General features: G+C 37.1%; 1 protein-coding gene across 1 annotated transcript in view; it reads left to right on the forward strand.

The window, feature by feature from the left end:
- Positions 1–378: 378 nt before the first annotated feature.
- Positions 379–20,385, forward strand: part of LOC109098472 (phosphatidylinositol 3-kinase regulatory subunit gamma) — a 137,522-nt gene continuing 117,515 nt past the window's right edge. The window contains exons 1-2 of the mRNA XM_042758406.1: positions 379–629; positions 967–1,853. Coding sequence (XP_042614340.1) covers positions 1,529–1,853 — 325 coding nt within the window. The 5' untranslated portion in view covers positions 379–629; positions 967–1,528. The remainder of the gene's footprint in view (positions 630–966; positions 1,854–20,385) is intronic.

Below are 20,385 nucleotides of genomic sequence, written 5' to 3' on the forward strand. Positions count from 1 at the left end.
TCAGGGTTTTATTCCTTTCTTGTAAAGAATTACCCAAAACATATATTGCTAGAAAAAAATAAAAAATAAATAAATAAATAAAATAAGTCAGTCATACAAATTATTTGGAGTGAAATATTCTTTATTAAATTAATGAATTAATTAATAATAAATAAATAAATTAAAATAAAATAAAATATGTTTTATACTGTGTCCTTGTCTGTAAAGATAAAAACCCTGGTCTAGAGAAAAGATTATGCTGATGTATTTTTTTAACGTGATCTGCACACGTCAGACGTGCATTATATAACTTGTGGGAATGTGTCTAGGCAGATGAAAAAAGTACGACGCAACATTTTCACGCTGCAGTGCGTTCTGCATATCCTGACCGCTACAAGGACATCCGAGTTTCTAACTTTGTCCCATGGTGTGATAAGCAGACAGCGGAGGCGTGGTCTCTGACGTCGCTCGGGCTGAACCGTACTACAGCACTAGTCTGGCTGGATGTCTGACTCAGCCACGCAGGTTATTTTGGAAAATATTTTAAACGCATGCTTTAACTAAACAGACCATATAATGCTCGCTCGTTCCTCTTGCGTTGGACTACGTGCATCTTGTATTTTGGGCAGTTTGGGGAAGTGCGACAGGAGGTAAGTTATAGTAAGCAATATCACGCAAGTCGAGTTTCTGCACGCTGTACACAAGTTGGCACTGTCCCAGTCACGCGCTGTAATTCAGACATGTAGGCTGTATGTCCTTTTTTAATGCATTGCTCAGCGACTGATAAACACACAGTTTTGATTTGATTTGATGCTATGCATGCAGTACAATGCTTTTGCATATTAGCTACAATCCAATAATACAGGTATTAGTATTTTATTGAAATGCGAAATTAGCTTTTTTTTTTAATTCAAGGATTGTAATTTAAGTTGATTTGAGTAAGAATTTGTGAAACTAACTGTTAAATTAATGCTTTCAATTTTTAAGGTCTTTATCAAGAAGATGAACAAGGCTCTTGCTCTGGCATTTGATACATAGACTGGCAATGCCCATGTTAATATCTTTCTGACCACAATTGCTAATGGACTGTGGTTACTTCAATAAATGTTTAATTTCTATATGTGGACTAGTGCCAGCACTGCAGAAAAGCCCATCGTCCCGATTCCAGGTCACTGTGTCCCCAAATTTGTGCTACCACTGTCCTGCACCCTTATCCATCTGTTCACCCCTCGCTTCATGGGGCTGGTTTTGCATTCTCTGACCCTATTTTGTGTCTTGCCACAGACTGCTAGAATTCGTTTCAAATAAATTTGTGCTTTTTATGTATGGACCAAATCTAGAACTGCGCAATATCTTCCTCTGCCCAACACATGGTACTGTTGGAGTTTTAACCCTCGCAAGAAACTCAGCTGAATGTCAGAGAGCTCTCAGGATATAAACCACAGACTTTCCAAGTGAGTTAGCACTCAGGATTTAAACTTATATCCTGGTCAGTTTTAAACAAGCATCAGACACAGAAAAGCCACGGAGCTCATGTAAAGAACAAATCATGAGCTCTGACAGTTTCCAGTACCGTGCACTGTTCGAGTACAAGCAGGAGCGCGGTGATGATATCTCCCTGCAGCCTGGAGATCTCCTCACGGTCAGTAAGATGGCACTGCTGGCATCCGATTACCAGGAGGGTGATGAGAAGTGCCCAAAGGGCTGGCTGCATGGCACCAATGAACACACTAAGGAGAAGGGCAACTTCCCCGGCACCTTTGTGGAGTATGTTGGGGTCGTGAGGATGGGCCTTACTTCAGGGAAGCCTTGGCTGAGACCTGTACCGCCAACACCTGTAGGGCCCCAGCCCCCAGGAGCCTTTGCTTCAGAAGGTATATATAAAACTTTATATTTTTTATATAAATTAAACAGATTATCATTTATCATCATGATATGTATATACTGTATCTATCGTCATAGAATGAAAAAAATATTACCACATCTCTGTGCAATCCATAATCTTACACCCTCAATCTTCAGAGCGAGATGGCTAATTATCTTCTCCCCACATTTGGATTAGGCAGCACAACCTTGTAATAAAATGCTTCACTTGAAATTTGAGGACATTGTGTGCAAATCACAGACTTCAGCTCCCACTAGTAACATTAGTTCCAGTGCTGAAAATAGGGATCTGTCAAGGATTTGTGAATGTCTTTAAGAAAGAGATAAGAAAAAAGTGCTCGCATAAATGGCAAATTTAAAGCCAAAATTATATTTAAAATGTTGTGTTAAGCTCTTTATGGGGTCTGCGTTGCCCCGTGTTACTGACTTGCTACAGTCTGCTTGTGGGGGTGTTCATATGCTAACTAGGTCAGACAGCCAACTCTGGTTGTTCCAAGAGTGCTCTTCTCTCTTACTGTCTAGGGTGCATGTCTCTTTTATGGTGAAGGTTTAGGTTGTATTTAAACTATTTATGTGTTTTATTTCACTGTAGATCCTCTTTTAGTGGCTCATTGAGTTCCTTTGTTTCAGCCAAGGCACCGATATGGTGATAAACAGCACAGCAAAGCCATTCCTTAGTGTCAGGAGAGGCAAAAGCATGCAGTTCTGTTGAATAATTGATCACTGGTGCATTGGATGGCTGACAGTCAGCCAATCATTAGACTCACCCTGTGCCAAAGGATCCTTGTGGAACACTGATGAAACACTTGCTGTGGTTATAGAGAGTTTTATGAGCCTAGCAAATTGTCAAGTTTGCAGAATTGATCAAATGGGTCTTTTTTTAAAAAAAATTATAAGACATTGCAGAATGGAAGTTTTGCAAGTGAATATGGGATGCCAGTTCAGAACTGTGCCATAGACTTTGAACTTCTTACACTGATGTATTATTTGTATATAAGAGATGTATTCTCCTATCTTTAGAGCTTGGAAGTATGGTTGACCTACTTGCAGAATCTAGTTATACAAAATTTTAAGCATGGAAAATTATTTAGGGCTCTGCAATGAATATGAGCAACTAGACAGTATCAATCACCATGGCCTCTGTTTTGAATATTAATATTAAATAATAATTAAATAATTAATATTATAAATGCATTTAGAGTTTAGAATTATTTTAATGTAAAACAGAAAAAAAAAATAGTGCATGAATTTCGGTTCCCAAAACTGAAATCCATTCTCTTCAGTTTTCAATTTAAGATTGTATACTTTTAATTGATGTGAAATTTACCAAAATGACAACTTTTATTACCTATTATTTATTATTTAAAAGTGGTGGTACGCGAGGACTGGAATTGAGAAACACTGCAGATGATGCAGGCAAATAGGTACTTAATGCCATTTACTAGCTATCACATCATGACTTTATGGCTCAAGCTGATTGGTCTCTGTTTCGTCTTTAGCCAATGAGCTTTCTTGCTTAACATTTCAATTGTTTGGTTCTGTGTTTGCTGTAAAGTCTTGCAGAAACCCTCCACCTCCCCCAGTTCAACCAGTATAGATCTGCTATAGGTAATTTCATGTATGCTATTTGTGCAGCAATAGTATGTCACAGCAACATTTACATGCTCAATAACAGAAATAACAGCTCTATGTCATGTCTACTGGACATACAATTGGCTGTCAGATGTTGGGCAAGCAGATTTTCTGTGCAGAGATGATGCACTCCACAGCTGGTTTCACTCTTTGTCTTTTTCCCACTGTGATTAAACTGACATGTTCCAAGGCAACTACAAGGCAAAGATCAACTTATTAGCTGCCCACCAGCACTGTTAAAGTGTCAGTCAAAGCCTGCAGTCTTCACTTTCACCATTATCCTTGTTATTGACTTGAGATCCATCTCCTTTGATTACTGATGCCTGATTACTTGACTCTCATTTCTCAAAGGCCTTGTGTAGTTGTATGGTTGATGAGGAAAAGCCACTTTTGGTATCGCTCTGATCAAGCACACAGTGACGTGTTAATAGATGAGTCAGAGAGCTGCTAAGTGGGATGATGGTTTTAGACAGGACTCATGAAGGAGCATGAGCAGCTCTTTCTGGGATCAATTTTCCAGACGTGCAGGTCAGGCATCATGGCTGTATTTGCAGCTAGGCTTAATGAGGTACTGAGCAATGCCAGAGAGTGCGGTCCTCCGTAGAGTATATGAGGACACAAAAAACAAAAGAAAAAAAATCAGCATTCAAAATAACCCCCAGCATTGCAGTATAGGAGGGCTGGGAATTATGGCTGTCACAAATTATGTTTTAATGTTAGCGTGGACCAATCTAGTCTTGGCTTTTTGTTGTTGTTGTTGTTGTTGTTTTTTTATTTTTTTTTGCTGTTCACAGATTCTAGCGCTGTCACAGAAACAGGTGTTAATCCTTATGATCTGTTGATTTCAGTGATATTGAAGGTAGTAGTGGTGTTTTTTTGCGTGGTATGCAAGAAATATTTTTTTGTTTTAAATTTTTTTTTATGTTTTTAAAAGAAGTCTCTTATGCTCACCTGGATTTATTTGAAGTACAGTAACAACAATACTATTGTTAATTAAAAAAAATTATAATAACAGTTTTCTTTTAGAATATGTTTTTATGTAATTTATTCCTGTGAATTTTTCAGCATCCATTACTCCAGATTTTAGTCTTTCATGATCCTTCAGAAATCACTCTAATATACTGATTTGGTGCTCAAGTAATATTGCTCCTTATCAGTGTTGAAAACACTTGTGCTGCCTAAGGATTCTTTGATGTACCGAAAATTCAAAAGCATTTTTTTTTTTTGAACCAGTGTAAAAGTAATAACTGCCACATTTAATGCATTCTTTCAGATAATAAAAAAGACTGACTCCAAGGTTTTGAATGTTTATTTTTGCACTATATACTTGCAGTATAGACAAGTTACCCAACAGTTTTCTCTATGTAAAAAGAAACTGTATATATTATTGAATACATTAACTACAAAAAAAATTATAAAACACTGCATCCAGTTTAGTAATAAAATCATAGCCCAAGGCCATCAGATTCAAATATGAATTAAAAGTTTTAAAGGGATACTCCACCCCAAAATGAAGATTTTGTCATTAATCACTTACCCCCATGCCGTTCCAAACCCATAAAAGCACCATTCGTCTTCGGAACACAATTTAAGATCTTTTGGATGAAAACCTGGAGGCTTGAGACTGTCCCATAGACTGCCAAGTGAATAGAAGTGTCAAGGTCCATAAAAGATATGAAAGTCGTCATCAGAATACTCCATCTGCCATCAGACATGCAGTCTGGGTTATTTGAAGCGACGGGAACAGTTTTTGTAAGAAAACAAAAATAACGACTTTATTCAATAATTTTTTTGTCAACGGTCTCCCCTGTGTCTCTCCATATCACCGTATGCTGTGTATGTTCTTCTGTGTCATCCGGGCCACTAGGATGTGCTGTTTTATTTCAAATCAAAGCTAAATACATATAGAAACAGCACATCTTTGTGGCGAGGATGACACAGAAGAGCATACACAGCATACGGCTGACTTTCATACCTTTTATGGACCTTGACACTGCTATTTACTTGGCAGTCTATGGGACAGTCCCAAGCCTCCAGGTTTTCATCCAAAATATCTTAAATTGTGTTCTGAAGACGAACGGAGCTTTTACGGGTTTGAAATGACATGGGGGTAAGTGATTAATGACAAAATTTTCATTTTGGGGTGGAGTATCCCTTTAATAAACAAATGCCTTAGAAAGCCTTGGTGAAGGTTGATGAAGGTTTTCTAAGCCACGACAAACTGTTTTGTGTAATGTTTTTTAACTTAATAGTCATGAAAAAAGTAAAGGCTTTTTAATTTGACTATGAGGGCCTTGGATTAAGTTTACTACTTGAACTGGGGATCCTTTATCCAAAGAGCACCAGGAAGAATACACCCAAGCAACACGCTTTGCATGCCTGTTTTGACAAAAGCATAATTAATTGATTGTCCTATTGTGTAAAATATCAAACATAGCTGTGCAGTTGTTAGGTATGCCATGGAAGATAGGAAAGTGAAAATGCTGGCACTGATGGTCGTACTGCTAAAAACTCTGTTTAAGACAAAGTGTTACAAGCTTCATTTATGGCTTCTGGCTCCTGCTATTTTGCTTGATTTGTGTAGTGCTTCATGCTCCCATGTGAGGGGGAGTTTCAGACTCGGCCAAGGCTTTGGCAGAACACTTGCTGGCTCCCAAATTCCTTTGCTCCGCTCAGTTCCACATTAGCTGCAAAGCACTGAAATGATTTCAAAAACGTAACCTTTTTAAACAATGATTAGGACTTTGTAGTTTTATAGCATAATTTCTGAACTATTTGGACCTGGTTAACATAGGTAAACCTGGCCAAAGCACATTAAAACTGAAAGCCAGTTTTTAAAAGGAGGTATACACACAGAAAAGAATCACCTACTTTAAAATAGTCACATTTTGTTGCTTTTGTTGCTTTGTAGCCTGAAATGAAGACGGACACAGTTTTAGTTGTATCAAGCTACTCAGTGCAACTTATAACATCCAAGTGAAAGATATAATGCAAACATGAAAAAATAATAATAAAAAAAAAAACAGAATCACTGAGTTGGAAGAAGGATCACCCCCTCCCCCTCCTCCTCATAAAAATGACTTATAAACTCAATCAGATGTAGCTAATCACCTTCACAATGGCACACAAAGCCATTTGATTTTCAACTGTGATCATCTGTGATCATTTTGATTAGCTCAGCATGAAAAGAGCTTTCCTGGAGCACTTCAGTCCTTGGTAGTGCAACTGAAGCAAACAGTCAACTATGGGAGGCAAGGCACTGTCAAAATATCTCCAGGATAAAGTTGTGGACAGGCACAAGTCAGGAGATGGATACAAAAAAAAAAAAAATTCAAAGGCTTTATCAATAATTATTCCAATCAAAGTGCACACATACCAACTGGGTAAAAGCTCAACGCAGGTGCTCAAGCACAAAAAAAATTAAACAGGAAAATCAAAGTTGTCACAAAACAGCTCCAAAAGTAGAAAAATATTTAATTATGTTTTCACCACAGGTGACGTTTCAAGCCTAAAAGATGATCAACGTCTGATGAAGAGCTTTTAGGCTGTGAGAACATAATTAAATATTTTTCTACTTTTGGAACTGTGGTGTGCCAACTTTGATTTTCCTGTTTGATAGGCTTTATCAATGCCTAGAAGCACAGTGAAGTCTATTATTAAGAAGTGGAAGGTATTTGATACACAGACCCTCCCTAGATCAGGACGTCGTTCCAAACTGGATTAAAGAGCCAGGAGGAAACTGATCAGAGAGGTTTCCAAGAGACCTACAGCAACTCTGAAGCAGCTGCAGGAATTTATGACAAAGAGTGGTCATTGTGTGCATGTGACAACAATATCACAAATCCTCCACAAATGTGTCTTATATGGGAGGGTTGCAAGAAAAAAAGCCACTCCTCAAGAAAGGTCGCATGCAGTCACAACTGAGTTTTGCCAAAACGCACCTTGAAGATTCTGAGGCAGATGAGACTAAAATGTAATTATTTGGCCTCAACACCAAACGATATGTCTGGCGGAAATCCAGTACAGCTCATCATCCAAATAACAGCATTCCTACAGTAAAGCTTGGAGGTGGTAATATCCTGTTATGACTCTTAGCCACAGAGAAGTCAGTGTTTCGAATGTCATTTTCTAGAGATTAGATGAGCTGTGAATTGATGGCATGTAGCCGTGAGGACATCAGGTAATAAAAAGGTTGCTATTCATGAACAACAGTAGCCACTGTGGTGAATAATAACTTGATGGGTGAAAAAGGCAAGGTATTTCGATTTTTGACTTTTTTTTTTTATTTTTTATTATTATTATTATTATTATTATTATTTTTATGGTCAGTTAACATTGTGGAACATTGTTTTAATTTGCAATGTTTAGGGTAAGAATTAAGATGTGGTCACAATTGTGGGTCAAATCCAGAGATTTCAAAAGGAATCCACATGATTTGCATTTTCATGTGGGGCCAAAATTCTCCAAGCAAATCCTGTAATGGCTGTTTACCAGCAGAAAGCTGCTTGGTTTAAAAGTGACTAGTGTGTGATCTGTGCTCTTCATACATCACTACACTGTTGACATTAGACATTAAATAATGGACCTTTTTGAATATGAAATTTTGCTAATGTAACCACACTATAAAAGTGCTGCAAGGTTGTGGAAATTTGCTTTGTTGCTCACAGGGGCTTTACACCTCCCATCTATGTTAAGAAGTAGATCTGCAGTCTGCAGAATATAAAGTGAAGCCATCATGACTTTTTTTTTTTTTTTTTTCACTTTAACAAGTTTTAAGACTAAAGAAATAATAAATAGTGTGTTAAAAATCATGTACATTCTCAAAAGGCTGGGAGATGCTAGTCATGTCAGTGGTCTAATAAAAGCTGTTTTAATTTACACAGACAGACCACCACATGGAGGTCTCCATGTTGAGATCACATGACCAGTCTACTGCTAGCTTAATCTCGTTAACTGTTTTTTTTTTTTTTTTTTTTTTTTTTTTGGAGTAAATTAATCAAATTTCAAAGGAACATGGGGAAATCCCACTAGCTTCCATTTTTGCATTGCCAAAACTTGAAACAGGCATGTAATCATTTTACATTTACATGACATGTTTCATTTTACAAATCATTTGCAGTGTAGGTAGGCATCCCTGTTCTTGCAGCTGTTCAGCATTAGAGCGCTTTGTCCCATGTGCATTTCTGAACAGACGTTTGAAGGATTTCACTTTAAGCATGACAACGAGGTTTGGTGCAGACCCTCTCATTAGTATTTTTTCTCGGAAAATATATCAACAATATCACTCTGTGTCATGCCAAGAGGACGAAAGCCAAGTCTTTGTTTACCATTTTATCCTGCTGTTATGTATTCTCTGTCTCGCTTGTTTTCCATGAAGCAAGGATAATGATAAACACTGCCTTCACTTGGGAGAATGATGCACCATAAATCTGTTTCTATCCTTCTTTCTATGCTGTGGCTAGGGATTGGACTGTGGTTTTTTGAAATCTAGAGAAAAGCACAAAGCAGCTAAAACTGCTTCTTAATATTGCACTTTTTCCTGCTATTTATGAGCACCCATAAAGACTCATGCCTTTTATATCCTTATTTTATGTCCCCTTCATCTGTGCATTTTAAATGCGACTGAAAGGCTCTCGATAAATTTGTCTCGGTGTAATTTAACCAACATAATACGCAAGGATATAAAATACACAGGGGTAAAATGAATCGTATGCTGCCTTTTATAAACAAGTGTGGGTCTTTTTTGTCAACAAAAGCATTTATTTTATTTTATTTATTTGTTTTGCAAATGACATACTGTACAGTAGTGTTCAAATGTTCGGTGTTGGTAAAATATTTTTTATTTTTATTTATTTATTTTTTTAAAGAACTTTCTTATGCTCGCCAAGGCTGCATTTTTTTAATCAAAAATTCAGTAAAAACAATACAATTGTGAAAATGATCACAATTTAAAAAAAGTATTTTCTATTTTTTATATATTTTATATAAAATGTAATGTATTCATGTGATGGTCAAGCTGAATTGCCTTCAGATATCATTCTAATAAGCTGATTGGTTGCTTAAGAAACTTTTCTTATTGTTATCAATGTTGAAAACAGTTGTGCTGCTTAATATTTTTGTGATTTCAATTTAATGCATTTATTTATTTATTTGGAAAAAAAAATCTTACTGACCCCAAACTTTTGAACAGTAGTCTGTATTTCACAAATTTTCCATTATCGTATAGTTGATATTTGAATTTTTTAGTCATTAAATTCATACTGCATTGATATTTATTTTGGTAATTGGCGCTATGATTTAATTTTCCTGACGCTCCAGTCCGGAGTTAAACTTATGCCTCGGGTGATCAGCTCAAAAGGCAGGAAAAACACTTAAAATATAGAGCTTTTATTAGCATCAGCACATAACTTCAAACCAATTGAGTGCAGTAGTGGTGTGGAATGTGCATTTCTATTAGCATTAGATTGGCTGCAGATTGGCTTTGGTTTAAACTCCCGACACATGCCTGGATGGCAAAATTTGCTGCAAGAAATGTAAGATGCAGGACCAATTTACTGGACACTCCGGGCTCTGTTAAGAGCTGTTCCTTTTTATCGGATCCCCAAGAGTGTTGCAATGAGCAAGGGGCTGATAGTTAATCTTGGCCATTCTCGAAAATGCCACAGATGTTTCTGGAGAGAATGAAATGTGTTTTGAGAGAGATCAGAAGCCTGAGCTGCAGTCAGAATTTAAGGTTTATCTTGGTTGAAATTCCTAAGTGTTACTGGCCTCTGCAGCTTTTACTGCTTCAACATTCCTTGCATTGCATGCTCTTATTGTGAGTCGTGGTATACTGGGTAAAGTGCTATTTCATGTTTGCTTATGTGTGAGATAACCAGTATGCCAACTATCAATTGGGCTTTGGAGAATAGAGCCCCTGTTTGGCTTTACAGCAAGGGGTTAGTGTTCTTGGTTGATGTGAAATGCATTTGCATGTGTTCAGAGAGTGTCATACATAAATTTGGAAGTATGTCAATACAGATATATATATTTTTAATTCATACCATGAATCAAATCAAGTTTTCAATATACAGCCCAATTCACCAGCGCTATAAATTTAGATGTTTATGTGCATATAACAGTGTTATCTGTGGTGAAATAGATTTGATTCGGAGAAATGAATTTCACACATTGTGTCAATATTGTGGAGAGGTGATTTCATCCAGCCAGGAAGAACAAATAACATCACTGGAGGTCAAGAGGTGAGTTCTGCCTTTTACCATTTTCATAAAACTCCAAGTGTTCCAACTTCATTGTGAAGTTCGCAACAAAATAGCTTTCTTTTCTCCCTGGTCATTCTTGTGTTTTTGTCTGCTGTGTAAAAGTTTGTGTGCTAGACGTACAGAGTGAGGGCATGATAAATAAAAGTAAAATGAGCTGTTTCAAAATATGGTGTGTATGATTTTCACAGTATGAAAGATAACTACATTTAAAACTGTATTCGCACTAGTTTGACCTAGTGTGTGATGGTACAGTGGTACAGATATATTTTAAAAACATTTAAAAAAAAAAGACTCTTTTGCTCACTAAGATTACATTAAAAACAGTAATATCATGAAATTTTATTGCAGTTTAAAATAACTGATTTCTATATTAATATATAGTTTAAAATGAAGTTTATTGCTGTGGTATCAAAACTGAATGTCAGTTGTCACATGATCCGTCCGAAATCATTCCAAATCAATGCTGATTTGGTGCTCAAGAAACATTACTCATCATTGTTGAAACAGTTGTGCTGCTTAATATTTTTAAACCGTGATGTATATGTATATATTTAGGATTGTTTGATAAATAGCAAGTTTAAATGGCAGTTGGCAGCAATATGAAGGCCATGCATTATTCAGACACTTTAATAGTAATTCTCAATTCAATTAATTTTTCCCAGTATGAAATGGGTAATATGAAGATGTCAAATTAATTCATAATGGGAATATGCTGGGAAAATATTAACCAGAACAGGACCGAGATAATACAGGGCCGAATGTATTTTTAGTTTGGTGCAGTTGACTTAAAAAATTGTTTTCTGTGCATTTTATTTGTGCATATGTTTGTGTTATTATACTTGCATATAGCCACAGAACCAGTAGAACCATGGCCTACCTACTTCTGCTTTCTGTTGATTTATTGGTTCATAAGTCATGTCATGCTACAATAGATGGATATCAGTCTTTTTTCGATTTTATTTTGTGGATTAATGTGAACTGTTTTTTAGTGACAGCAGGAGCTGTCAGTCTTGTTCCACTGTTTTCTGAAGACTAAAAAAGAACATCACAGGAATCGAAGGAAGCTTGGTAGCCTGTCCATGCAGACACATCAAAAGTACTTTAAAGAAGCTCATAATTTGCCAGGCTGCCCTCAAGTTAAATAGTTACTCTCCATCCTTAACATTCTGTCCTCTTTCATCTTCCCTGGAAATTTGCAGCATCTCTGAAGGAGACAGCACTCCAAGGAAATCAATGATGGATCAGTAAATATGACCCACGGAGCCATGTTGACACAGGTGGTGCTTTTTTACCTTGGCCCCATCTTCAATTTGCTCTTCTTTTACTAGCCGCAAGTTTGTTTAAAGTCGTGCCATCTGTCCTGAGCTACACAACTTTCAAAATGTTTAGACTGAATCCCGAAAAAAAAAAAGCCTGACTTATGTGAGGGCAAGAGCTTTCTTCTCCAACCTTACAAAAAACAGAAAGTATTTGAATTGCTCAAACAACACCCAGGCTAATTCAGGGTGACCCACATTAGACTTTTACACAAGCAAACCCGATTTCTCATTGACCACAGAGAATTTAGCTGTAGAATCATTCTCTATTGGTGGTGTCTTCTCAACTTCAAAAACTGGAGAACACATCCCTGATCTCAGACTGACACTGTCATTCAAAGTTAGTTGGGATCTGTGCTACAGGAAAAGGTTGCCTGAAGGCAACCTAGTTCTTACTTATCATGGTTGTCTCATTTGCTCTGCAGATTAGATTGAGGAGGCAGAATGCTGTTTGATATATTTTTATACATGCAGCCTTGCATGAGAATCTAAACATGCCAGAAGCATTTTGCTTGAGAAAAATCAAAGAATCAGTAGGATCACAGACTTCAATCAAATTTATTCATGTCCCATCATGGCAGAGGGGTGTTTAAAGTCAGGGATTAGTGACGGTGTCCTCGGTCTCCCTTCACAGTATATTTTATGCATTTATGTATTTTATATTTTACGCAGTTTTACTATGTTATACTATGTTCTCATGGGTTTGCGTCCAATCCCTTGGCTGCAGTATGATTCCATTTTCCCCTCCCTGGTGCTCTGCTTGAATCCTGAAATCCATGGTTTGGATAAATGTTCCATTCCTCTCCTGGTTCTCAGCTCTTGGACAAAGAGAGTAAAATCTGGATTTGATGACTGTATCATCTCTTTTTGGCTTTTTGTGGTCCTCATCCAAATTAAAGTGCTGACAGAGCACACTACTATTAAATCACCAATTTATTTGCTCACTGGAAACTACTAATAGTCCTCTGAAGTCTGTCTGTTGTTGCGCTGCTAAGGCGACATTAGTCTGAGCTCAATCTTCTCTCTGGACCATGTAGGTCCATTTAAACCATCAAGCTCAGAAAGGAACAAAAGTGCAGAGCAGTCATCTTCCTAATTATTGCTCCCTGTTGACAAGAACAGGGTTGAAAGACCTTTTATTTGCTCTTTTATTTCTTAATTTTATGAAAAAAACATTTCATGGGTGTCTTTGACCTCAGTTGCCTTTGGAGGTTTTTATTAGTAACTACAGTACATGTACTAATACACTGCTTTTCAAAATTTGGTGCAAAGATTTTTTTTTTTTAATGTTTTTTAAAGAAGTCTCTTATATTCACCACACTCTCAGAAAAAAAAGGTACAAAAGCTGTCACTGGGGCGGTACCTTTTAGGTACCCTTTTGTACCTAAAGAGTCCATATTGGTACCTTAAAGATACATATAAGTACCTAAAGTGTGCATATTAGTACCTAAAACGTACAAAAGTGTACCTTTTGAAAAGGTACCGCCCCAGTGACAGCTTTTATACCTTTTTTTCTGAGAGTGCAAGACTGCATTTATTTGATCAAAAACAGTAATTTCTGCAAAGGCAAAGCTGAGTTTTCAGCAGCCAGTTCAAAAGAACTTTAAGAACTTTTTTAATTTTGTTTATTTTTTTTTTATTTATTTTTTTTGTAAGTCTTTACTGTCACTTTTGATCAATCTAATTTAAACTTAAACCAAAGCAAACTTTGGACACTGTGCAAAAATGTACCTTTAATTTTCTCTTTCTTTCTGACCATAAACACAAAAATTGCCCAAAAATGGGATTGATATTGGCTACACAAAGATGAAACGCCTAGTTTCGTTTTGTTTTGTGCTGATGATTGTTGATGATTGTAAATGGTGGCTGCTATGGTAATGCAGGAATGTTCTCAGCGCTCTGAGACACACTTGCGGCTTGTGTGAATGGACAGTTTGGGCCAGTATGGACCACATCATTGTGGGTTATACAGAGTTCTGGCCCCACCTTAGCCTTCATTTAGCCTCTTATTGGCCTTTAAGGGAACTCTGCATCGGTCAGACCTCTCGTTGAGGGAAACTCCCTGCTCAAAACAGCGTGGGCTTCGCTAGACACGCCAACCCGAAGCATGGCCTGGCAAACTGGCTTGTTTGGATCAAACAATACTTGCTGTTGCCACAGAATTTCAAGAACTGTATTTATTTAGACATCTAGCTGCAACAGTGTGCGTATGGATATTGCTATATGCTGCAAAATATCAAGGGTTGTCTAAAAAGGAGAACTTAATGGAAATAACATTTGTTGCTTCTCCGTTAATGCATGTTGGGTAGACTAGCCTTAATGTTTGTTTCTTATTGTGATTTATAGATGGGGGTATATAGGCCCACAACAACTATTTATCTTCATTTTCCCATCTCAGTCTGAGAGGACAAACTGATCTATCTCTAAGTATGCCATAAAAGAGAAGGACTGCAGAAGCAAAAATGTAGCCACATGGAAGCGACTGCATACTGGCTTTTTGTTTTACCTGCTTTCTCCTTTTCAAGCAGAGCTCTCGGATCAGGAGCCGCTGTTTACTGTCACAACACATTATCCAAGCCAGGGGTTCCCAAACTTTTAAACCCGCGACCCCCATGATAAATGCGCTGCTGCCCCCGCGACCCCCCCCCCCCCCCCCCCCCCAAAACAACCCCTTTTTTTGGAGCCTCCAAACACCTTTAACTTTAGCAAACAGCGGGATACGTTGTGTTGCTGCGCGTGATGTACGTACGTAACTTGATTGTGATTGAGCGCTGACGTAATCTCGTAATGTCTGGGACAAAATTACAAATTGTATATTTTTTTTTTTTTTTATACTTATTTTTAATGACATTTTAAATGTTATTTATTTAAGATTTATACATTATTTTTTATAGGCCTATTTTTTTATTTGTATCAGACTTTTCTGCAAACACCATTTTAACAAGTATTGAATTTACCCTTTCACACGTAAATTTAAAATATTCTGGCTGACCCCCCAGCGTGAGTTTTTCAAGGCGATCGTTATTTAGATGTGTCACTTTATGGTTTCCATGGTGACGCGTCATTGATTGTCACGTGACACACCGCAGAAACAACAGAGCTGAATGAATGATGATCTGCTTTTATGTCATTTTTTCCTTTTTTATTCAAAATATTCACAAATGTGTTAGATATGGCATGAAATAGCTGATATTCCGATTTTCAAATATATGCAAGTGGAAGTGTTTTGTTGTTTAAACACCTTTATAACGATCGCGTTAGTTGAGGTGTATGCGCGACGGCATCTTAGTTTGTGCCGCAGACGCAGTTCAGAGAATCGGATCTGTTGGATTTACAACACGTGAATTCATCCACTTCTCCCGAAATACATAAAAGTAAGTGGATGGTGAACTGGGAGAATAATAGAGTAAACTTTAAAGTTACTTACACAATGTGTATCTGATATGAATTAAAACGTGTCTAATTATAATGGAAAGGATTATTATTGCCTCGTCCTTTGACATCAGTGTGTATATTTTACAAACTCTAAATGTATTGTTTTTTTAGTACTTATATGTCTGAGAACCTAAAATAAACATTATGTGGTTGAAAACACTGAAAAGTTGTGATGACAGCTCTGAGCGCGCCTGTCTCTGGCTCAGCGCCAGCCAACGCGCGAGAGCACATTTGAATTTCACGTCATGCATTGACCGGTGTGATCGTACACTCCAGGGACCAGCCTAGACTGATCACACCGGTGTGATCGTACGTGCGAAAGGCTTAAATTAATTGCAACAAAAATATATAGCGCCTATATATTTTTTCCACTTTTTTTATAGAAATCATCTCGCGACCCCTGCGCCGGGGTCCCACGACCCCCCGGGGGGTCGCGACCCCCACTTTGGGAACCACTGATCCAAGCCATGTGTCTCCTTCCACAGGCCTCTTTCTATTTCTCTCTCCCCTTCACTTTCTCTTTGATTTAAAGGCCCTGGGACATTTTCCTCCTGCAATAATTTGTTGTTTCTGCTCTTCTTTTTACCACAGCAACCATTTTAGTCTTACTTTGATTTTTTTGTTATCCATAACATGCTCATTAATGCTTTTAATCCTACAGTCATTTTGTTTACTCGTTGATTTTTATGTAGATATTGAGCTATGTTTATTTGAAGGCATGTTGAGTGCACGCATTTGCTGTAAAGAGCCTTCACAACATTTTTAGTTTTGTTTATTTGCAAACAATAAAATGTATACAATAAAAATCGACAGAATACTGCTTTTGCTTTTTCGAATTGTGAACAGTGCTCTTTCTCAATAATTTTTTCTGTTTTGCGGTGAAGGAATTTCCTTATTCTTCTATTAGATTATTTTTTGTTTGAACAGAAATTGTATGTTCAAGTTTCCAAATAGTATTTAGTTAGAATTAAATAAAATATTGAGTAATAATGTTGTTATTATTATTATGTCATCATATATTCATGTTATTGCAAACCAGTATGCAGGTCTTTTTTATGATTTTGCCATTACGATAACTAAAATCTGAAAATATGGTCGATTTAATCACAGGTGATTTTTAAAATCAATAATATAAACAAAAACTTTCTTAGCACTTAAAGGGGTCATATGATGCTGCTAAAAAGAACATTATTTTGTGTATTTGGTGTAATGAAATGTGTTTATGCGGTTTAAGGTAAAAAAAAAAAAAAACACATTATTTTCCACATACTGTACATTATTGTTTCTCCTCTATGCCCCGCCTTCTGAAACAAGTTGATTTTTACAAGGCTCATCTCTCTGAAAAGTGAGGTGTGCTGTGATTGGCCAGCTATCCAGTGCGTTGTGATTAGCCAAATGCCTCAAGCGTGTGACGGAAATGTTACATATTGTGATGAGTGACGAGACATAAACATAAAACCCATTATAAACGTGATATAAACATGATTTCTAGTCAAGACTTCATTTGGAAGGCAAAAACAAAGTAGTTTCGCTTTCTCAATGAAACAGCGTCACACACCGCGACCTTGAGTGGGCAGAGCCCGGAGGCCTAGAGTGAGCCGCGGTCTAGAGTGAACTGCGGCCGGGTTGAGTGAGCAGAGGCAGGCAGCTTGAGGCGGATTCTACGAAGGAGTGTACCTTGTGCGTGCAGCAACCACATGGGACAACCCCGGGCTGGACCCTGCTTCGTCCACGGTGAAAGCCCATTCGGCGATCCACACTGCAAAGTTGATGTATTTCCTCAGCGACCAGCACGGATCAGCCCCAGGCATGAAGAAGCGGATATTGTCCTCTTCTGGAAGGCCAAACAAAGTAGTTTCGCTTTCACAGTGAAACAAACAGCGTCTATATGACATGGCGGTGGCGGCAACAACAATACTACAACGAGAATGAAAGGTACGCCTTCTTTCTTTGCATGAACATCCAGACGGCGTTATGCAAATCTTCCCACATACTGACGCAGACATGTGGGGGCGTGTTTCAACTTTTATAAAGAATATCTCTTTGGATTTGAGACTTTAGTCTTTGCAACTTTACAGATCTTTATTCACCAAGAGCTTGTAACACTCCAAAGAGAAAGGAAAATTTAAAATCGCATCATTGACCCCTTTAATTTTAATTAGAGCTGAACTATTACAGGTGAACCTACTGGCAGTGAAAGAATTCGGGCAACAATGGAGTAATTCTAAAATTTAACCATGAAGAATTCTGAACAAAGAAATAACGTTATTAACTGGTTGCCAGCATTGAAAAATAATGTTTTCACTCTTGCAATCAAAGGCATTTTGTTCCCATTTCCTAATTTCGGATTTAAGCACATGCTCCTCCTTCCTTTTTTTTACCATTCTTCCATACAGCATAAATAATTGGTGCTGCAAAGAAATGAATTCCATAGTAGTAAAATAGATTTAAGTCAGTACACTATCTAATCCATGCAATGATCTGTGGGAAACTGTGTTAAACTCCTGCATGTTGGAGATAGCTGCCATAAGTGAGTCGTTCCTTAGGTGGTTCCTACTTAGTTGAGTGAGCCCATTTTGACTCGCACTGCAGTTTGTTATTTTAATTGGCAATTATAGTCTCACTGCTGAAGAAAAGAACAGTGAAAAAGAAACTCTGTATCATTCCCCCTTTGTCTGGTGGTTACCCTCTTTTTCACCTCCATATTCCCAACCCTCCCAACGTTCTTCAGAGGAAAGAATCACCACACTTAACTAAACTGTTACATTTCCTGTCACTGTCATCCATTGATCCATCTGTACTCGCTCTGAATGAGGACATGTGTGCCGCAGAAAGAAAAAAGGCTCTCACATCTTCATAGATGACGGGTGATTGTTGTTCTCAAAGTGTCTGGAAACTTGCCTATTAAACGAAGGCAAGCCTCGGGTCTGTTAGGTAAGTTTTCTGCAGAATACGTTACGATCCTGTCATGGCTTTGTTCTCTTCTGCTTCCATCACACTCCCAGCAGGATGTCATGCCTTTTTGTGCTTTGAAGCTCACAGGTCTTCCAAGATGCCTACTCTGTATGGTTTTGTCATTGTTAATGGATAGGAAAGAGCTCTATTAATGGAAATAAAGAAATACGTTTCTGTCTGTGGAACAGGTTGGATTCTTCTGAATATACCGAGATGGAACTATTGCACACGTTAGTTGGTAGTTATCTCTTTCAACCTGATCAAATTTATAGATTTTTATTTCCTTTATCATCAAGTCTTTAAAGTGTATATTTTTGAATTAGGCCACACATTTACCACTGATTTATTTTCAAATAAAGCTCTTCCCTGTGGATTACACCTCACCTTCTGATGCTGCACACGTGAATCACGCAAGCATGCACAATCCCTCATATACTTAATATAACTTTGGCACGCACGCTTCATAATCTCAACCATCATTTAATCTCACAGGGGCTATTCAATCAATCCTCTTATTTCTGCAAGCATTATTGATACACCTCTTTCACCTTTCTGTATTCAGTGAAACACATTCACATTCATATTATATCACATCCAAGGACACTATTGATTGCAAACACAATTCATTTTGTTGTATTACAAGAACAGCTGTTCTCTTAGTGCTGTGATTAAAATACATCTGTCTACTGTCTTTAGTTGCATGGAATATGTGCCCTTGAATTCTGAAGAATGCTCTGTGGATTCTGAATGGCCATCATTCATTGCTATGCGGCTTGGAGCCATTATCTTATTCTCTAATTATATTAGATTACATTAATTTATAATAGGTATTTGAATCAAAATAATCCTCATTTTGGTTCTTGTTGAGCAGAAACTGTATTATCTGTCTCTGGTGCTCTTTTTTATTAGATTGGATCCGGTTAGAATGAAATACGTCATTGATTGATAATGTTTTTCTTTTTATAAATAAGAGTAGCCTACACAGATTTGACCATTGTATATATATTTAAATATTTCAGGTCAGTAAGATTTGTTTTTTATTTAGAATTTGTTTTTTGTTTTTTTTTTCAAATAATTTTAAAAGATGCATTAAACTGATGAAAGAAATTTTTTGTTGCAAAAGATTTCTATTTCAATTAATTACTGTTCTTCCGAGCTTTCTAAAAATCCCAGAAATAAATAAATAAATAAATAAAATCCACAAAAATATTAGGCAGAACAACTGTATAAAAAAAAAATAAAGTTTATTTTGAATTGTAAGAATATTTCACAATTTAACTTTTTTGTCATGAATAAATTCAGCCTTGGTGAACATAAGATATTTCTTTCAAAAACATCTTACTGTCCACAATCTTTTTTTTTTTTTTTTTAACAGAAGTATATTTTGATGGTTTCTGGTAATAGTTTATAATTAAATAAGTCTAAGCCTTTTAATAAAAGCTTTTGATTTTCAGCTCCTTTTAACAAATTTTGGCACATTTAAATCTATTCCACACAAATGTTTTTTTCTGATTTTTGTGTGGACTAAGTTCTAACCCTTTGTTGAAGCAGGTGCTCATGTCATCTTAAGAAATGAGACAGTAAAAGGATGCTGTTTTATTAATGTGCTGGTAAATCTTGAGAGGCTTTGTGAACTTATGGCTGCGAGCCCCGTTTCTGCTGACATTAGTGTTTAGATGTATAGCGTAAGCCCTTTAAAACATCTCTGTGTAGCTCACCTGCCACATATCTCTCCATCCTCACTTCTTGTCCCCTCTGGCCTCAAACAACTTCCTCATCCCTCCACCATTTCTTCCATGCCTTGATAAGCTCTATGGTTCAACAGCCTACAGCTTGCCCCTAGGTAACTCTACCACATACATACATTAATGTGTAGTGAATGCATGGAGAGTCTATATTAACCTTTACAAATATCTGGACTG

Source organism: Cyprinus carpio, chromosome A6, assembly GCF_018340385.1.
Source record: "Cyprinus carpio isolate SPL01 chromosome A6, ASM1834038v1, whole genome shotgun sequence".
Classification (NCBI taxonomy): Eukaryota; Metazoa; Chordata; class Actinopteri; order Cypriniformes; family Cyprinidae; genus Cyprinus; species Cyprinus carpio.